General features: G+C 35.3%; 2 protein-coding genes across 2 annotated transcripts; both read right to left on the reverse strand.

Annotated features, from left to right (window-relative positions):
• Positions 1-74: 74 nt before the first annotated feature.
• On the reverse strand, positions 75-1,904 carry LOC110720903 (ethylene-responsive transcription factor 3-like). The gene has a single exon (XM_021899987.1). The coding sequence runs from the start codon at positions 1,477-1,479 to the stop codon at positions 739-741; it is 741 nt and encodes a 246-aa protein (XP_021755679.1). The 5' UTR covers positions 1,480-1,904; the 3' UTR covers positions 75-738.
• Positions 1,905-16,052: 14,148 nt separating this feature from the next.
• Positions 16,053-17,729, reverse strand: LOC110720681 (endo-1,3(4)-beta-glucanase 1-like). Its single transcript, XM_021899735.1, has one exon. The coding sequence runs from the start codon at positions 17,727-17,729 to the stop codon at positions 16,053-16,055; it is 1,677 nt and encodes a 558-aa protein (XP_021755427.1).
• Between the last annotated feature and the right edge of the window lie 4,838 nt (positions 17,730-22,567).

Genomic DNA, 22,567 nt, shown 5'->3' on the forward strand with positions numbered 1-22,567 from the left:
GCAAAAGCAGAAACTCAAAATCGAAATCAAGAACACAAATAACGAAACTCGAAACTCCATCATCAACAACAACATAAAAAATAAGAAATTTTGTTTTCTCATTCATTCTTGATAGAAATTTCCTCTTTATCTCTACAATACAAGTGATGAACAACGAGGGGGTTGAATGAAAAGCGGGAGTATTAGCATTGATCTTTCTAAACAAGACCTAAAATACCCCTCCCTCAATTTCATCAGATCTCTTTTTTCTATTAGTAATACAACTCTCTAATCTTCAAACCCCCCTTCAACAACAAACACCATTTTTGTAATTTCATTTTCTCTCTCCTCTGAAACCCCCAGATCTCATATAATCACTATTTCCCCCCTGAAATCAAAGGGGGAAATTTTTGTAACCAACCCAAAAAAAAAAAAAAAAAAAAACGAAAAACAAGAAGCTACAAGTTAATCTTCTCCCAATATCATTCATATGATATAACATCATACCATATCATATATTATATATTATAATATATGATGATATATTTTCATACCCAAATTTCATTTTTCAATCTTCCCCATTTTTTTTACTGTTCTTCCGCATAAAAATTTCAAAGAACATAAAATTAAACCCATAACAGAGAGAAATGGAAGAAATAGAAAGAGAATCACTCAGTTTTTTTTTTTCTTCATCATCAAATTCCTTCTTCCCAATATTTTTTTTCGTCATCAAATTAATACCATCATTTTTCTTTACCGTTAAAGACAAAGTGCCGTTGTCGGAAAATCCTCAAACCCGAGAAAACACCCATCAATCTCCGGCGGCGGAAGATTCAGATCGAACGGCAGAGGCTGCTTCAAAACCACCTCACTATTAAATCCAACGGCAGCAGACGAAGAAGCAATATCACCATCCACGTCATCAATCACCGACGACGACGAATCACAATCACTCCGACAATCCTCCGCCGCGGGCGCGTGAACAACACGCGCTTTCACTGGCGGCGCGTGGCGAATCCTAATCGCCTGCGACGCGCTGTACGACTCAACCGTACTACTCATCCCACTCGACGCTGGCCGTTGGATCATCTCGGCATCGCTGCAACCACCACCACCGTCGGTTCCATGATGATACGGGTCAACCAAAACGGCGTCGTTTCGGTAGAACGGAGAAGGGTGGTTTAAAACGGCGTCGTTTTGATGGTGGTGATTAGAGGAAGAAGGTGGGAAGTTGGTTTTAGCTTTCGGGCCACGGAGTTGCCGTGCGGCCTTATCGTAAGCCCGTGCAGCATCTTCTGCAGAATCGAAGGTTCCTAACCAAACCCGGGTTTTTTTCCACGGGTCACGGATCTCCGCCGCGAATCTACCCCACGGCCGTTTTCTCACTCCTCGGAATTTTACATTTGAGCCGTTGATTCCCATCGCCGGCGGTGTTGGATCCAACGGTGTAGATCCATTCTGGGTTGGAGTTGTTTTCGCCGTTGATCTTCCTCTTCTCATGATTGATTGGATTTTCGAGGAGGAGGAGAGAGAAAATGAATGAATAATGGGTGGTTTTACAGAGAGAGAAAAAGGAGATAAAATGGAAGGAAAAGCTAAAAGCTTTGTCAAATAGTGGGTGAAAAAATTGGGGGATTATATTGAATTTCAAAAAAAAAAAAAAATTGTGGGTATTTTTTATATATTAAAAATAAAAATGGGAATTTTTTGCAGTGATTGTTTGTTGCAGGAAGAAGAAGGTGGTGGTGGTTGTAACAATGGCAGTTCCTTTTCTCTCTCTAAAAGGAAGAGGAGGAATGTGTGGGTAGGAGGATGGAAGGCATATTTTCTCTCTCCTCCTCTCTTTCCTTTTTTTTTTCTGAGAGGAAGTCTTTGAATCTTATTTTTCTTTTTATTTTTGGTTGGTTTAATAATTTTTATGAATTGATTTAATAATTTTTATTGCGTTTTGGCATTGTTTTTGGTTTGCTTTCTCGAAATCTCTACCTTCTCTTCGCTTGCCCCCACAAACCGACTACTCTACTCTACCAAAAAAATTAAAATACGGTTACCGTGTATGATGTATCGATCATCACTGTATTTGTACTTGTGCTTTTGGAGGTAAAATATTAATGTTTAAGGTCAAAATAATGTGATGTACCATGTGCGAGTAACTAGCATTAGTTCGTTAAAGTCTTAAGGGGACAGAGAATTCGAGATAGTATGTGTTTGATTTGAGTTATTTGACTATGCTTTACTTTGTAATTTCCCATTTTTTTTTTATAATAGAGCTGATAGTCGGCTCTCATTTATGATACACCCGCCAAATTCTTATCAAAAAAGGTAATTATATTGACAGTTATGAACGGAATTTTCATAACAAAGTGGATATTCAACTCTCATTAGTAAGATACCCGCCAAATTCTAATATAGTAAGGTGATTATGATTCGTCTGGATATTTTCATAACAAAGTACATTCTCAACTCTCATTTATCAAACACTCGCCAAATTCTAATAAAAAAAGGTATTATATTAACAGTTATAAACTACCACTACGATTCTACGACAATCAACTCTCATTTATGACACACCTGCCAAATTTTAATAAAAAAAAAGGTTATTATATTAACAATTATAAATCATCAGTACGTCAATCTCTATTTAAAGAGAAAAATAAACCGTGTTTTTAATTTTTACACTACAAGTTCTCTGGTAACGAAGTTATATTATCAATCACCATATGTATGTAATCTTTTATTGTTTGATCTCTAATTATGTACTAAAACCTCGCTTAAGTTTGTGTAAGTCTTAAGGGAACAAAGAATTGAGATATGTATTCCATAAAGCTACATCTGAAGGTTCACCAACGGTTCCCAATATAACATAAGCAAACCCTAAAAGAAACCCTAATCTCTCCCTGAGGAATAGCTTTAAACCGACTAAAAACGCATCACTCGCTAGGCAAAAGCTCTGAATATGGAACAACAAGTTTCAGATTCATTAGTTGTTCATAAAACGACCACAACTTTTCCGTTTTTTATTGGAATTAGGCATATGACCTATCGTTGCAAAGTTCTTGGAACATCATATAACCACCTCCAACTCAAATCACCTCAAGATTACTTCTAGATTGAGAGAAATGTGCATTTGGAATCGGTTCTTAGCTATTTCACCAGGTTTCAAGTTGCAAATAACATGAACAAAAGAGGTCTAACATTTATGCACCACCAATTCGGTAACCCGTAATCGTTTTTTAAGATAAAGTATAGACTGTGTTTTTAATATTTACACTTTTCCTATTTTCAAATAAGGAAATTGTATTCTCAATCACCTTTGGTCAAAAATATTACAAAAATAATAATAAGGGTAAATTGCAAAATAACACCACAAAAAAGACACGCTTTTGATAATAACACCACAAAAAAAAACCAAAAATTTGATTTCACCATCACTTAACGGATCCGTTAGTGGGACCCCTTGAAGACACGTGTCAATTGTCTACTGATTTAAATGAATAAATTAATAAAAAAGAAATTTTTTTTTTAAAAAAGACAAAAAAAACCTAACCCCTAACCCAGCCCAACCACCACAACCGGCAATCCTAACACTCACCGCCGGCGACCCCGACCCACAGCTGATCCCCACCGCCGGCATCTCCAGCCTATCTCCAGCACCCGAGCCGACCCTGAAACACCTTAGCCGACGTTAAAACCCATGGAAGCCGAAAACAACGATCGAAAACCACTGAAAATCGATCTGGGAAACCGACCAAGAAAATGGACCATGGGAACCCTTCACCCTCAAATGGGCGAAATCGACCATGGAAACCCAGAATGGTCGATTTCCATGGCCGATTTGGCCGTTTCAAGGGTGAAGGAAAGGGGGGTTTGCGCGGTGGTCAGGTTAGTTTTGCGGTGGTTTGATGGGCTTGGGGTGGTTTTCGAGGAGGGGGAAGGGGAGAAGCAGTGGAATCGGCGGTAATAGGGTGGAAGTTGGACTGGTTCGCCGGTTTTAGTGGAGGCAGGAGGTTCCGGCGGCGACGGTTGGGGAAGGTGGTGGAGCTGGCTGGGTTAGGGGTAAGTTTTTTTATTTTTTTTATTAATTTATTCATTTAAATCAATAGAAACTTGATATGTGTCTTTTTTGGCTTTTTTTTTTTTTGTGGTGTTATTATAAAAGTTTTTTTTTTTTGTGGTGTTATAATCAAAATCGTGGCTTTTTAATGGTGTTATTTTGCAATTTACCCTAATACTAACAATAAAAAATAATAAAAAAAAAAAACTAGAAAGGAAAGGGGAAGTATATGGCAACATTAAGATTACCACATTAGGAAAGTATTTTGTCAATTGCCTTCACTCAAACCGGTTAACAAAAAAATGCAAAACAAAAATTACTACGCATGTATACACGACATTTGTACAAAGAAATTGAAGTTTTGCATAAGAAGAGGTACAACCGAATCGATTAGTATAACAAGTTCTCACAATATCTTCTAGTTACGGAATAGTTACTACGAGTATATATTCATGAGAGCGAGGGATAGATCAAATGGTTAGCTTTCCTCTAAATTTCAAAAAATTTGAGAATTGATTCTCATCACCCGCCCTTTTAGCTCCACACACACATATACACAGAGAGAAGTAACGGAGGGAATATTTATATTACTCTGTATCTGTATATGAGTCAAGCAGTCAATAAAGTCACCGAGAGTGGTTCATCTTTGGGGCTAAATTTTACAAGTATTTCTTAAAATGGAACTAATTTAAGTTTCACTTGGCTATGCCAATGATCCATTTTTTTTAATTGTTATTATAACTTCTTCCGTTCTTTTAATATCGCATTACTTGCCTTTTAGGGAAGTTTCACAAATATTGCATCACTTCCATTTTAAGACAAAAATAGCTATATTCACACTGCAAATATCTAACATACCCTTACTTTTTCACACTTACTTTTTATTTTATCTTTACATTACATGGACAATTGAAAAATAGCTATGTTCACACTGCAAATACCCAATATACCCTTACTTTTTCTCTCTCTTATTTTTTCCCACCACCAAATTTTGCCTCCAAAACCCCTATGATGCAATAAAAAAAGAACGGAGGAAGTATTATTATTATTATTATTATTATTATTATTATTATTATTTGCTTCATATTTCAATTTGACTTACATTATTTGCGTATACTAGTTTGACACTTTAACTTTTGTTTCGTACTTATAATATCAACTTAAATTTATACATTAAATTTTTCTAATATTATGCACTTATATATTATAGTCAAATTAGCTCATTAGCAAACATGTTAAGTTTAATTATAATGGTAAAGGATTTTAACCTCTAAAAGTTGGGAGGATTCGATGTTATAACTTCTTGGTTACCAAGTAAGTCCCCAACTAACTACGCCAAACTTTGTTTGATACTCCGTAATTCCATATCCAACATTATCATAGTTGAAGGGAAGTTAAATTTGACATCAAATGGGAGGTAATTCGCCTCCCATCCAAAGACGTGTGACAGAAAATTGATGTTCGATTTGGTCCATGCCCAATAAAAGAGTGCCAGTGTGTGTGTGCTATGCAATTAGTAATCCAATTTTAATCAAGATTAAGTGCTGATTAAAGAGTAAACGACAATTATTGGTGGTCAATATACAGCTTGCATTACATTCTTTCCTTCATTTTTCACCCAATTAATGATAATGTCACTTGATTTATCATCAATCTTTTCTTTTCATGGTCCTGTTCCTTTTCGAGCTATAACTTTTAAGTTTTAACCCTTCCGATCTAAAGTATAATTAGGAGTAACATTGTTCGAAATCGATGGATATATAATACCAAGGAATTTGGCTGTATTACTCCTTCCTTGGATAAAAAATGTGCTAAATTTGATGGATAAATAATGTGTCAAATTGAAGTGAATGTCACTCGAAGAATTGAGTTGAAATATCATGATTACCCTTTGGTATGCAAGGCGAATCTATTTTTACAATACCACAAGATATTGGGCGTTAAGGTTAAAACTGAAAATAATACTTTGTATTTCATATGAATAAGTCGTAAGTGAACTAACACTTTGGGAAAACTTTTAAAATAGAAATCTAACCTATATTGTATTTAGAGATGAAAGGGCTCAGAGGACTAATATTAGGGATGTCAATAGGGTAGGGCGGGGCGGGGTGGGGCGGGGCGGGGCGGATGTTGGTCTTCCCATCCCCATCCCCATTTAAAATTTTCATAGCCATCTCCATCCCCATCCCCGCGGCGGGTGTAAAATTCATCCCCATCCCCGCCCCGACGGGTACAATTCCAAAACCATCCCCGCCCCAACCCCCACTTGGATATCTACCCCCACCAAATCCCCGCCTAATCCCCGCCTCCAAAATACATAATCATTCATAATTAATTAAGATTGCAAAAAGAAAAAAAATTATTGTTAATATTACGTTTTTTTTTTGTTTATAATATAAGTCTACAAAGTATTATATTTACTATTTTATTTTACATAATTTTTTAATAAAATAGTATAAAAGTATATAATTTTATTTTTAAAAATATATGGATATGGGGATGGGGCGAGTACGAAATGGGGCGGGTGGGGATGGGGCGGGTACGAAGTGGGGCGGGTGGGGATGGGGCGGGTACAACCTAAAATCCACGCCCGCCCCATCACCCATGGCGGCTATGGTTTTTATCCCCATCCCCGCCCCATCACGCGCCAAAACCAAGACCTATCACCGCCCCAACGGGGCGGGGATGGGGCGGGTCTCCTATTTGACCCGCCCCACTGACATCCCTAACTAATATACATATATTTACGGAGTAGGTTTTAAGATTACATATTTGTGGTTGATGTATGTGACTTTCTCAAAAATAACTATGAACTTTAATCAACAAAGCTCTGAAGGAGTAGAAGTGGATGAGATTTGAACTCGTAATCCTTTTGTCATGTTAACTCTTGATACTTTGTTAGAGAACCAACTAAACAAAAAAACTTAAACTGATAATTGAAACCCTTGATATTGGCTTTATAATCTATCAATACTCTCCCTCTAATGTTTTGTTCTTCAGCTCTTTACATTTAGAAATTTTTTGTGAAACAAAAAAAGTCAAAGTAAGAAAAATAAAAAGAATACGATCGGAAGGAATTAGATAGAAAAATTATTCTTACAGTTACCAATTGAGTTTAGCATGAAACTTTATTCAGTTATTTGAATTTGTAAATGAAGTATCAACACTTTAAATATTCAAATGACACAACGAGGCTGCATGAGAGACAAATAACATTCTCAAAAATGCAATTATATACGAAGTATTATCTATGAAACGAAGCACCATACTCAATGCTTCCGTATTCACCCTAATTTGCCCATGTAGCATGGTGTCCTATTTGGTTGTTGTCACAAAATTGGCGGAAAACTTGCATATTTCGAGCACTATATGTCTATAAGACTATAAGATCGAAACATAACGGCATAACTTAAAGAAATCACGAGAATATGCTTTAAGCCATTCCTATCAACATTAGAAATTTGATTGGTATGTCACCGTTAAAATAATGTTTGTACAAATTAAAATCCCTTAAATTTGTATATATATTAATGTGGACATCAAAGTATAATTTATTAATTAATTTGAATCATCATACTTTTTTTAACTAATGGGAGTGACCAATTGGAAGAAAGTGGAGTTGGTTTAGGTACTGGATATTCGTTTTAATCTTCTAAAGTTGTATGTATCCAAATTCCACACCCATTTTAATCCACAAATTTTGACTCAAATCTTATTGCTTAGTGTAACTTTCATTTGTGGCTTACGAAATCTCTTGAACTTATTCTGCAAACTAAGCCACCGCAAAAATATTATGCAAGCTAAGCTTCTGACCAAGCATATACTATATTTCTATGTGTGTTAGTGTGTATAGAAGATGATGTTTGATAAACTTTATTGGGTCGAGCACAAGCCCACATTGAAGGAGAAATTGACCACATCTAAGCTTGGTAAGAGAAAATTAAACCCACTAGCGGAATTTCATGATCCTTTAGCCAAAATTATAAGCTAGTATGTAGAATAGAAAGATTTGAAGCTCTATTTTCATCCCCACTTGACCCTCTATAGACTTTGGAGCAAGTAGTCCAACAGTTTTGTGATTACCTCAAGTAGCTTAGAGGACATTTGACCTCATGTTGGAAGTCTATAGAGGGTCAAGTGGGGATGGAAATGTGTATCCTATCCAAAGTGCAAGATTAAAAGGTATCAACACACATGAGGGGGAAGAGAGTTGAAAAATAACATACATGTGAGTTGAGATAAGTTGTCCCACATTGAAGAAATAACAGAGGTAAAATAGCTAGCATAGCATTAGTTGGATCTCTACAGCAGAGGTGACAATTGCGTCATTCAGATTGGGGTCAAATCGAGTCAATTTTGGTATGTTCATATTCAAGTTGCTCGAATATACAGATATTGGATCGAGTGAGGTCGGATCGAGTCATTTTCATTTTATAGTCAATATGCTTATATTATTAATATAATCGACCATTATTATTAGAAACAATGACTGTATATAAGGTTGGATTAGATCGGGTTGGTTTTAGGTCAGAATTAAATTAGTGATTTCAACTTTCAAGTATGAGCTCGGGTCTCAATTCAGATCTTTCGAGTAAGAGAACTAAGTATAGGTTGGTTTTATTGTCAAGTCTTGTCTAGCTCCACGCTTCCACCTATCAGTTATCACCAAATAATTTTAAGATGAAACCTTACTTAGCTTAGACAACCCAATAAAGCTTGTTACATTATACATTACTTAACCTTATACGAAGTAATTAATATATAAACAATTGGATATTTGAAAACCTACCTAAGACATTCAAAAAACTAAGAAACAACTTTGAGAATCATGCATCCACTTAGCTGTGATTTCTTGTTAAATTTAATTATTAAAGGCCCTATTAGCAATGGTCCTCGGTGATCAGTACCACCCATTGTATTTGTTAACTATTCTCTCAAAATGGTTGGTAGGTTTGGTCAATTGTATTTGTCGGGCTTCTGCCCAAAACCCAATAAAATGAGAACTTAATTTGTTAGAAAGCATTGACTCTAGTTAGTAAAATAATTTGTTTCAAAAAAAAAAAAAAATTTGACAAGTCATTGATAGAATTTATAGACTTGTCACATTATAGAGATTGTATTGCACCAAAAAAAACATTATAGAGATTGTAAAATTGAGAAGCAAATCTTTAACGTTTAATTTGTTAAAAAAAAGTAGGATTAGGACTTTGATTATCCAATTTTACTCAATATACGTGAACTTAGTACTTACTATTAACCATGGGATGGAATGTTAATTAGTAATCCTCATTCACCAATCATTTGTAATGGACACTTAACAAGATTGGTTACTAAGCCATACCATATGACCATCTAGAGTTTTAGTGATAGAAGATAAAGTTATCATACCATACATATTGGTCTTAACCGGGTTTGACTTAGTAAGGTTATTACTCTGAATGGTGTGGCGATTAATTAATCATACTATATGACGATTTGAGCTGTAATTAAGCAAAACAAAAGAACTTTGACAATGTGTATATTCACTTCACAACCGATATATTAACAATAAACAATATTATTAATCAAAGACGTATAATAAGCACCATACAATAAGCAAATAAGACAAATATAAAAGAATAACAATAATTAAAGAATATCTTTATCAATAATAATGTTTTAATATTTGTTTCAAAAATAAAAAAATGTTTTAATTTTATAAATAACCAAAAGGAAAAGTTAGTAAGTTTTAAGTTTGGTTAACACATGGCAACTTAATTAAGTGGTCAATCAAAGCCTGACATAGTGACATGTGATATTTAATAACTGTATAAATGACGAGGGATATTAAAAAAAACCTGAAAAAAAGAGGCGTTTAAATTATTCAATATTTGTTTTAAATAGTTGAAGTGTTGAACCTTAAATTATATAAAACATTTCCGTTGTGAATTCAAATACATATTTACTCGCACTACAAGTACCTCAAATGAGCTCTTGGTTCTCTCAAACAAGACTCAACTATAAAATTGTAATCCAAAACCAAAGGTAGTCACGAGTTGTGTCATGCATGCTCAAGCAAGCTGACACATAAGTCTACCCATCATGCTCACGTTGGACTTGCGCTAAATTTAGAGAATGATTTTCATCATGCACGTCTTATGACCGACCAGAGCGCCTCTCATCTTGTGCCAAATTCGTGATGGGCTCGTGCCAAGTCAAGCCATGTCGAAACTCTACACAAAACACTTTAGCCCAAGCTCTACCCAAAACACTTTAAGGGGCCGTTTAATTCGCACAGGGGAATCGAAATGGAATGCAGAAAGGGAATGGAGGAGAATGGAATGAAATCCTTATAATTAAGCATGTTATTTAATTGTTTTTTTTTTTTTAAAGTCAGGGAATCACACCACCATAGCACCATCACAACACCCTTCCTTCATTATTTTCCACCTTCTCCAGCCACCCTACCCCACCGCCCAACCAACGGCCACCCCACCGGCCGCACCTCACCCAGACTCATACGAACCCAAATCCAAACCCACGCCTCCCCCACGAACTACCACGACCGAAACCCAGCCAAGCAACCCCACGAACCATCCACGACCGAAACCTAGCCACGCCGATGGATCTGGAATCGAAACACTAAACCACGACCGAAATCCAGCCAAGCAACCCCACGAACCATCCACGAAATGAAACCTAGCCACGCCGATGGATCTGGAATCGAATCACTAAGGCGGACATCCGGTGAAGTGTGGCCTTTGGTTCTGGAGGAGGGGAGGGTTTCTTTTAAGGGTTATGTGTGGGTGGGGGAAGGATTTCCGAATGGGAGGAGGGGAGGCGAAGGGCGGCGAGGGTCGGGTGAGGGCTGGGGAGCATCCGGCGAGGTGCAGCGAAGTCGGTGAGCATCCGGGCGAGGTGTAGTGAACAACCAGCTGATGTGGGTATGGTGGTGGTTGGGAAAAGGGAATGGGAAAGGTAGGGGGAGTGGGGAATGGGGGTGGAATAATTTTGGGTAAACCCAAAAATAAAAATGGTGAAATGGCATGAAAAATTGTGGCTAACAAACGACAACAAAGAGATTCATTTTCTCTCATTCCCTTTCCCTTTGTTTGAACCCCCAACCAAACGCCCCATAAATAAGACGAGGAGAGCATAACCTTAGTTTGGAGGGAGTGAATAAGATAACTCTATTGTACTCGTATGAGTTATTGGTTCTGTCAACGTAAGAGAAAGTCAGCTTGTGGTATGGGGCCGGGTGGTTCGGAACACAGATTTACAGAATTTTAAAAAAGAAAGAACCCAACAAAGGAAATGGGCCCCATAAAGTGTGTATTCAACTCGTAATACTCGCCAACATAATATCACGCTTAGCCTGCCCATAATCTTCCACGAGCTCTAATAAGCCAACCACAGCCTGACACGTTTTAGGAAGACTTTTTTTTTTTATTTAAATTAAAGTTTGTAATTGATGAATTAATTATTGGTCTGAGCAAATTACGAGGAGATTGATGTAAGATACGGAGTAGAAATACAGTGAGTATTTGAATTTATCAAATACTCGTAAAAGTAATGTTGTTTTGGACAACAATAAAACGTTGACTTACTTGGTAAGGTCCTTATCTCAAATCCCACAGGTTAGATGTTCAAATCCTATCAAGTGTGGGTTTTTAGGGGTAGAGATTCCCTTACCTTACTCTCTACTTTCAAGTGTCTGGCCCGTAAATACTGGATCAAAAAGGGCATGAGGATTTTAGTTTGGTCAGAGTCTTCTTTCTAAATTTTTTTAAAAAATACTCCTTCCGTGTTTAAATAAATAAAACGTTTTGACTTTCATGGAGTTTTAAAAAGGTTAGTTGCATTTTATGAAATAGTAGGTATTGGGGTTAATTGTAAAAGTTTAAAGTGAGAGAAGAAAATAAGGGGTTTTGCGGAGACCATTAATACAAAAAGTAAAAAACGTCTCATTTAGTTAAACATGGGGGAGTAGAATATTATTAAAAAAAAATATAGAGATAAATTACTAAAAAAGTAAATCGAGTGTACGCACCCTTATATTGCTCGATGTGCACACAGAGTAATGTTAGTGTAAATCGAGTGTACACAAAAGTTTTTGTTGCTATTAATGGGCGTATCTAATTGTTGTTTTATGTGACCCTTCTCCTTACTAAAAAAAAAAAAAAGTTGTTTTAAAACCAGTTCGATAATCGACAACTAAGGCCCCGTTTACTTCACCTTATTTACTGAACTAAAATTATTTTTATTGAACTGAAATTATTTTTGCTGAATTTAAATTATTTTTACTAAACCGAAATTAATTTTACTGAACTGAAGTTAATTTTACTGATTTTCTATTATATTTCTTTTTTAAGTTTACTGATTTTTATTGAATTGAAATTAATTTTACTGAAGTGATTTTTTTTTTTTTAAGGTGGAGTGAATAGAGACTAACATGACTGATGCTTACTACCATAATTTCATTCCTAATTTCAAACACACAAAATATACTCGTAATAATGAGGCCTTGTTTGGTTGCACTTTAATAATGGGGGAAATGCAAATTCATGGAAAATGTGTTTAAGAGTAGTTGTTTAGTTAGCAAAAATAATGTAGGAAGTGGAAATTCCTACAAACATGGGAATTAATTTCCCACACCCTACCTTGGTCATTCAAACTTCCCATATGTATATTGGGTGAAATTACATTATTGTCCTCAAAATTTTGGGAAAGTAGTTAAAGTTATTATAATACATGGGTATTACATAAGTTAACCAAACAAAACATAGGAAACTAATTCATGGGAAATATGATTTTCTATATGTCAACCAAACACAATTTTAATTATAAATTTGTCCTATAGTAATAGAGTTGTAAGTTATATTATGAATGTGTGCTAATTTTTGCTGGCCTCAATTCATTTTAATTAAATTTCTTATTCGTTTTTTCTTAAAAAAAGCGCTACATATACTGCAACAAAAAAAAAAAAAACCTCAAAACAATCAATTTTAGAAATGAAAATATTCGTAATATAAGATCAACTTTGAACATCGTAAACCATCCTACTTTGCGATCTAGGCAATTGATTATCACTTTAAAAGTAGTTACCATGATTAATTGATAATTATTGATGAGTAGGATGTAAATTTGTAAATGTAGTTGTGAGTAGTTGCATTGTCTAGTTGGGGAGATTAGAGAGACAATTCTTAGGGTGGAGTTGCAATCACGCTAAGCGAAGTGCTTTCCACTTACTTCTACGGACTAGAGACGGGAAAATTGAAAGGAGAAAACGATTACTCCATTTTTTAAAAATGAATTTATGACAATATCAATTAGTTTCAAACGGGATGATTTAGCTAAGCTTGTTGTAGTTGTTACAATATGCTCAAAGTGTCATAATATTTTAACTAGCAAAAGCTATTTGTAACTATCATAAAGATGTAACGAGCTTGGTTAATAAAGTCTTGAAAAAAATACATGCCTAGGCGCCCACCAATCAGCTTACTACAAATTGCTTAATCACCTAAGAATTTTCTTAATGATGTGTGAACACAAAAGCAAGATGCAAAACCAAGGGAATAAAAGAAATCAAAATTTTCAGAAATAATTCCTCAAAAAAAATAAAATAAAATTCAGAACTAACGTTCTGTTAGTTATTGGGCCACCTTTATGAATTGGTGACTAAGATTAAAACTACAAAAAGGAAATAATGTACGAGGCCCATTATTCCATTAATCTACCTTTTGAATGCATATTAAATTTGTACCATCATAGAATTTATGTACTCTTAAGCTTAACCCATCATGGAGTTAAATGATGGTGGCCTGGTGGGAACTTAGAAGAACTTTGTCCTCCTAAAGTTTCATCGTACGGATTCTAATTGTACGGGTTATTTTCATGGGTTGTATCTTGCAATGTACGACTAAGGCTACTAACAAGATTTAAGCACATAAGCAAAGAAATAAACTATGATGTATTAAAAAAGTTATACTCATCTTCTTTCCCATTTTTTGTACCATACGGCCGATATGGGTCATGGCTAAAGATAACCAAACCTAACCGGTGTAGTGGTTAAAGCTCATGCTCAATGACTTTAAGGTTATAGGATCAAACTCATTAAAAAGCATTTTGGAATAGATTCTTTTACTCTTTCCTCACTTTCAAGAGCCTGAGTGGGCTAGGAGCACCTTCGCAGCCCAGCCCAACTAAAAGAAAGGTTGATGACTGCTAGTGCTACAGCCTAGCAAAAATTGAGCAATTCAGATGGACAGAAGAATTAAGATGATGATAATAATGATCATAGTAATTCAATGGTGAGTTATTTCAATGGAGAGAATGAAATTGCAAGACTTGTGATACGGAGTACAAAAATATAATCTGCATTTTCAAAAGAATTGTAAATGAAAGGTTGTTCATAGTAATGATGACGACACTCTTCAAAGGATTTTCACTCTCAAAATACAATATTAACATGTACTCACATAAGGGTGTATATATATTGAGGAACAAAAACCAAGCTCAATGATCCTTCTTTTGAAAAGATTTACAGATTAAAAGAAACCAAAAAAAAAAAAAAATCGCGAAAGTCAAATAAGATCTACCAGTTACTTCCAGCAGATCGGAAGTTATGTCTGACATCAACTTTGGCATTACTTCTTACATCTTCTCATTGTATATTGAGGTATATAAATTTTCTATGCACCTCCCCATACCATTATAACACAGAAATATACACAGTCATCAAGTGAAAAACCGGATAAACAGATATACACGTCAAATGAATGCATCGAAAGGTTGATAGCAAGCCTCAGTGCAAATGAAAAGGTTGCTGTTATACTAAGTTTTAAGTAGCAAACATTACCACTCCACATAAAGCAACACCCCTTGCACTACAGGTCGAGACTTGAAAGAACTTCAGATAGATTAAGGCCCATCCTACACAAGATTCAAACGTAAATACTACTAACACAATATAATGCAAGACAAATGAATCACATGATTTACTAACACAAGATAACACAATAACCTCACAGCCATGGTGTGGTAACTTCGGCTAAAAATACTACTACATACACGATCAAAGACTTACAAGTCTACAATGTAGTGTGGGCATTGCTCGAATATCCAAAATTTGCCATTCTAACACCTCACATTTTTCATCAGATAACCAAGATGTCACATTGAAAACATATCCTATTATCGAAATTTCATAGAGTTTGCCTCAACACTTGACTACAAGAGCTCAAACAACTTGAATATGGAGTATTTGATGCACAAGAAGCAAATTGAATGTATAATTTTACTTCGAATTTATTTTTATAAAGCTAGTTAAAAACAGAGAACCAAACTAACCAAGAAATTCTTCACTGAAAGAGATTTGATTTACCACAAGCTACAAAACACAAACATAATATAGTTCATTATCAGCCAAAGCCAAAAATAGAGCTCCAGATACCCTATGATAAGTTGATAACTAAATTTCATGATGAAGCAAAACCTACAAGAGCTCAATGACCTCGATTGACTTACTGTCTGCAAAACTACACAAAAAACCAGTTTCAGATCAAAGACTAAAAATAGTAAACCATTGTATAGCAAAAACTAAAGTGCTCTAATAAACTTGAACAAACTGCATGATCGACGAGGTCAGTTTAGCAGCAATAGCTACAATAGGAGCAATCTTTGAAGTCTTTCCTACACCACGAACAATAATCCTGCTTCCCAATTCTGCTATGACACCACCACAACATGTTCGATAGCGAATTCCCTTCATCGAAACCTTTCAGATTTCTGATCTTGTTCAATGCATTTTTGGCATCAACTGTGGCTTCCAATGCGTAAGCATAGCCCTTCCAATCGTCACTAGCATCCTCTCTTGCCAAAGACGGTGACACCCAATCGATAACCTCTCTAACGTATCCAAGATCAGAAAACAGAATCTCAGTTAATGCAGGCATCAGTGGCCTTACTTGTATTCCCACCCTACATTCCCCGTTCCCTGCATCAGTGAACCACAACTCGTCTTCTCTCTCGTATTCCCAAACTATACCAACCATTTTATTCTCCTCAACGAATTCCCCCTCATAACCTGTCCTTCCTTAACATGCCACCATGTCTTAGCTGCTTCGATCTCAAACGAAGCAAGTGTCGAGCCAATAGCCACAAGATGATCATCACCAAACACCTTACCCAACAGTGCAGCTGAGTAGTAAGCATTGATAGAAGCACTTGGATTTTCGGAATTCCGTTCATGATCATCATTCAAATTCCTCGTCCATGAATGCAGTTTATACACATCAAATGACCTAAGCTTAGTGTACTTAGATTTCTCCCCTTTTCCCAAGCTCATATAAGAGGCTACTAGTGCATACACTTTCCTCTTAAATTTCATCCCCCATTGAACATCAATTTTCGAAAGAACCGCAATAGAAAACACAAAATAACCCAATGCATAAACATGATTATTGTAAAATCCAAACCCATCATCTGCCTCCGGATCAACAGAACCATGTTTTGATACAACTCCACCCCATTTCTCATCATACAAAAACGCATTTTTTTCAAAAGAACCCACTAACCAAGGTTCAATTGAATCTCTCAAAAACTTCCTTATCCCTGGAATCACTTCCAAACAATTCACTTCTTCAGCAATCAAAGCCAATCTAGCAGCCCTAGAAACCTGCATTGAATAGTAATAAACATTTGTTGTCGAAATCGGGTTCGAACCTAAAGCCCCAACATCTTTCCATAGTGCAGTAACAATTTCTGGGTAACTTTCTTCAGGAATTCCTCTAATTGAATGCCAAGAAATTGGAATATTATCAACCCTCAAATTCCATCGATTGCCAACAATTCCAACTAAATCACCATCTATGCTTTTATACCTAAAATCATCAAGAACTTTAACCCCAGAATTATAAACTAAAAGCAGCTTAACATGTACAAGATGTGCTAACATCAACAATTCACCCCACCCCTTTTTCTCCCATTTGTAATCCAAACTAAATGGGGTTGAAAAGACTGCTTCCCCATTTGTTGGATAACAAGTGTTGTGAAAATCAAGAATTTCCTCAAATTTGTTTGTTTTTTCTTGAGGAATAACAGCAATTCTAACTACCCCAGAAAATGATTTTGAACTTTTGAAATGGGTATCATCTTGTTTTTCCAGATTTAACTCAGAAGACGAGTAAACAACCCAAGTTTGATTGTTTTCAAGTTCAATTCTGTGTTTCGTTTGAGAAGAAGAAGAGGAGATAGTTTGAATTGCAGAATTCGTCGCAAATAAGAGAGGCAAAGGTCTAGAAACTTCTAGAGTGACATAAGGGCTTCCTCTTGCAAGCAAAAACCTAAAATCAGAGGCTAAGAAATCAACAGTAACAGTCAAATCGCTGAACGCGGACACCAAATGAGGAGATGATTGTGAAGTGGAAATGGTGAAATCAGGGGAGAAATCCTGGGAAATGGAAGAAGACGACGAGGTGAGAGATGGGTATGAGAGAGAAAGTGAGGAGAGAGAAAGTTTGACGAGATAAGGGTGGACGAAGATGGGTTGATCGCCATTTTCTAGGGTGAAATTGGTGAAGAAGGAAGTGGTGGGAAGAGCAGAGGAGAGGAGTTTTGGGGAGAAGAAGTTAGATGGGTTAGGGGTAATGTTGGAAAATGCAAGAGGGAAGCAGAATTGAGAGGTTGAAGATGAAGGGGTTTCGAGTTTTGGTGCCATTGTTGTTAATGGAGGTTTGGTAGTTTTGTGAATTTGTGAGAAAGTTTAGCGGTTAAATGGTGTAAATTGAGAGGGTTTTAAGAATTATGGTGATGATGGTGTTTTGAATAGAAAGTTGAATTTAAAGCTGAAAATTTTGGGGGAAAAGTCAAAAAACTGAGGGAGCCCCGTTTATCTGGACCTGATCAAACGCCGGGCCGTGTCGGGTTCGGGCCGAGTTGCTGTGTTTTTCCTGTCCATGTTGGCGGGCCGGGTCAGTATTTGGGCCAGAATGTTGCTGCCCAAACCCGTCCCAATCGAGACTATCAGACCATTCACCACTAGCCCAAACTTGTCTAAATTTATCAATTTTAATTATTTTTTGTAATTTAAAGTTTGCTAGTGCATAAAACTATAAATTTTAATTTTTTAAAATTTTAACTAAACTAGTACAAAAATGTTAAAAAAAAAATTAAAAAAAAACAAACCGGCACCCCAATCACCCTCCACCACTAGCCCTAACCACCTCCAACCAACCCAGACCAGACCACCCCACCCAGACCCCGTACACCCACCCCCACCCACCGTAACCACCACTCCCCCCACCCAGAATAAAAAGACGAAAAAATTCATAAAAAAAATGAGAGGATGAGAGGAAAATCAAAATACAGCAAAATGGAATATACAAATAAAAAAAAAAATCTAATACACAAATTGAACGGACGAATTAAAAAATCTGGAAATTAAAAATCTAATACACAAAAAAACGGATCTAATACACAAAAAATTAAAATCTGGAAATTAAAAAATCTGGAACGGACGAACAAACCGATGAACTTTAACCTTCGTTGCTCGGTTCCGGAGAAGCTCTGCCCGCATCTCAAAAATTCCGGTGAAGCTCGATCTGCTCGCATCTCTACAAAATTCCGGTGAAGATCTAATATACAAAATTCTGGTGATGCATAACGGAGAGAGAAGATGAGAGGAAGAGAGAAGAGGAGAAGAAAAGAGAGAAGAGGGAAAGGAGATCGGATGGAGAACGAAGAACGAACCGGTGAAGAGGCGCTTCAATGGAGAACTCAGAGTAGGCTTTAATGGAGGAGAGAGAGAGACGCAGCGTTGTGTCTTGTGTGGAAGTCTAGAAGATTGAGAAGGAGAAATGAAAGAAATGAAAACTTGAGAAAGAGAGTAAGGAAGAGGGAGTGAGTGAGTGACAGCTGCTGAAAATCTGAAATGAAATAGTTAGGCTGTTTACTGTTAGGGTTTATTGGACACCTCATTTTTTCGAGCCAGGCCGGGCCAGACCTGCTGCCCAAACCTATCCAGAATTTTTTCGGGCCTATTTCCCTTGCCCAAACCCGCATTTCGGGCTCAAAAATTCTGCCCAAACCCGGGCAAATTCCGGGCCGGGCCATACTTGATCAGGTTTACGTTTATCTCAACAAAATATCTCGCTCAACATGATATATATTTTTTAAATAAGTCAATATTAATGGGACCTATATTTGATAAAAAGTTATTAATAACTTATTGATAGAAATGTCACTAGATAAATATGGAGTACTCTTTTTTGTTTATCATGAAAATAAATTTGTATTTTATCGAAAAAATTAATCTTGGATTGAGCAACAACTATACGAGTAAAAAAAATTGCCTCATTTTACACTCCAAATTTCTCTATTATTATTTGAAGTTACTTATTTTACGAATTTAAAAAATTATTTCTACTAAACAAAACATATTTCTATATTTTTTTTTGTACCAAATACTCCATCCGTTTCATAATATTAGTCCCATATGAAATCAATCACATAAAATAAGGAAAGTGGAATATTTGGAATCTAACATTAAAGTACAAAATAATTCATAATTAGTTTACCTTATTTAGCAAAAATATTTCATTAATTTAATGAAGATGGGTTTACCTTATTTAAGTTTTTTGATTTTTTTTTGGGGAAAGCATAAGTCATGATGCATAATTCAAGATAGAGATTTCTTTACTTAGAGCCATGTCATCAATCCACAAATTAATTCCAAAAAAATTAAGTTAAAAATGAAACATATTCAATATGGGTAGATCTTTTTGAAACGCTCAAAATAGTATATGAGACTAATATTAGACCATTTCCATTGGTGAGACTCAACTTTGAGTATTGAAATACAAAACGCGAGTTGTTTTTTACCTCCAATTGTGATACCCAACCCACTTCTCAATTTAGCAACTCATGTGAAGTCTAATTTTCCAATGGTGAGACTCCCTAAAGTATACTAATGTCACTTTCAATTTATGGCCCACCTAATTCATATTGTAAGTTTTTCAAAAAAAAAAAAAAAAAAAAACTTAAATAAATTACAAAATATTTTATAATATTGATAAAGGGCCCACACTTTTTGTCAAATGAAACTCAAAGTTGAGTATCTAAACTTAGCAACTTTCTTTTGGAGTTGCTAAGTTTAGATACCAACTTATTGGTATTCTTTGCAAAAAATACTCTCTCTCTCATAAAAAAACTCTCTCAAGTCTCACCATTGGAGATGATCTTATGAAACAGAGGGAGTATTTTTTTTTTAAAGGTGAAGAAAAGAACATGACAATTTATTAACTAGCGTATTAGATGAACACACTTTGTGAACATTTTTTTTTCGTATGTGCTCGCGCGCGCAAAGGAGGGTAATACTTTATGAACATTATGCATTGTGGTAAAATCAAATTTTGGTGTTTTAAGGGGTGGTTATTTACGATTTTTCCTAATTTCAATATGCGTTTTGAACAAATTATACATTGTGGTATATAGACAAACATGATAGAATTAAGTTATAACATGATCAATTTAACAAAAATGGAAGACTATTAATGGAAGACTAAGCCGTAAACCAAAATTTTTTTTAGCTAAAAGTGTTGATTACAATGTAGAGATGTTATAAACCCAAAAGTTACCAATCTATTCTATTACACTTTCTTTGTTTCGTATTAATCGCAACACTTTTCTTTTACATGTGTTTTCATATTAATTGCAACACTTTTATATTTGAAAAGGATCCACTATTATTTTATAATTTATCTCTCCCACTCACTCCACTTTCACAAATATTTTATTATTTCTCTTTCCTATGAATCACACTTATACTACTTTTTTTTTTTATTATTTCTCTTTCTTACCAACAATACTTTATTTATAAAAAATCCTCTTTTAGGCCCCACTCTATAAATTTTCTTAAAGTTTGTAAACATCCTAATGTTACGATTAATATCTGCTAATGTTATTAGCCATTTCATGGAAAATGTACAATCAGATGAGGCCAATCAAAGCACAATTGAAGTGAAGAAGGATAAAAGAGGACAAAGATCGAGGAAGGCAACCAAAGCTAACTTTATGCATGTAGCTAGGTTTGTTCAGAGCTGTATAAGATTCAAATTCATCCCGTTTTCCAAATTGAACTAACAACCACAATTGTTGTCAGTCCTTGGAAATAGATGATCCATTGCATACGCGATTACTTGAAAAATTATAAAGCTATATACTCCCTCCGCCTGCTATTATCTGCAACAAAGGAGTATTATTTATGAGATATAAAATATTCTTTTGTTGCAGATAATAACGGGCGAAGAAAGTATATATATATATGCCACCTTAGTCCTAAAAAAAAAATTGCACTAGAATGTAGTTCTTGATAGAAGTTTTAATTCCGTTCTAACCACATCATACGGAATTACCATAAAATTAGAGCAGGGATTCCCAAGCCTAGCCGGATAACCAAAAGTGAACATTAACAACCTAAATTTAATCCAATATGACTCATATATCACATTTTGTATTAATACTAAGTCTTACATTGTTTCTTATTTTGTTGGAGCAGTTCAACTTGAAACCAATCACCCAAATTAAAGCCGACTAATTGACCCGAGTTTCCATGCTCCTTCCTTCCCTTGCCCAACCCACAAACTGCTTCAGCAGGCAATCCAGAATAGTAAAAGAAAACAGCCTCCTCAAAGCTAGCGATGCCACCACTAGACAATGAAGTAAGACATGCAAACAAGACACAGTATGAATACCTAGTACGAAGTATATTACTATTAACTTATTAAGTATAAAACCAATCCCAACCTCTTCGTTAGATATAAAAATGCCACTAAACATTTATTTATCATGCAGTCTTATAATGGCACTTTATAGTTTAAAGACTTTATACTACTCCCTCCATCCCTAAATATAGTTTCTGTTTGACTTTTTACGGTCTTCAAAATATGTCTTAAAGCGTCTATATCTTTATTTTCGTATGCGTAAAAAATATAAAAACTTGATATTGATAAAATATATAATGTGACGAATCCAACAAGATCTCATATGAACATATAATCTCTCATAAATTAATAGGAATTTATAGTCAAAGTTTTCAAAGTTTGACCCAAATAAGTCAAATGAGAACTATACTTAGGGATAGAAGTGAAATAGGTGAAAGAAAGTTTTGATAAAAAAGCACTTGGCAAAACTCAATAATATGAGCTAGGGTCTCTGTAAACCCATCCACAACATAAAAAAGATGTTGAGTACAATTCTTGGACAGAAATCAACTCAACTCTGCTACTCGCTGCAGCATCAACTTCAGCTCAATCATCCTCAGTAAGACAGTAACACAACGAATTTGAATGGTGTAAAGAACCTAATTGTGAAGCTTTCAAATGAAGGATTAACAAGTATAAATTCCGGTCAATTTTGGTAGAAGATAACATCACAATAAGATTAAATGAAACTGATTTAGGATTTATTAATAAAAACCATAGAATAAATATTTTAAAAACAAGATACAGTAGTTATCATGAGATTCATGACTATAAAAATGTAAAATTTTTACTATTG

This window comes from Chenopodium quinoa, unplaced genomic scaffold (genome assembly GCF_001683475.1).
Source record: "Chenopodium quinoa cultivar QQ74 unplaced genomic scaffold, ASM168347v1, whole genome shotgun sequence".
NCBI lineage: Eukaryota > Viridiplantae > Streptophyta > Magnoliopsida > Caryophyllales > Amaranthaceae > Chenopodium > Chenopodium quinoa.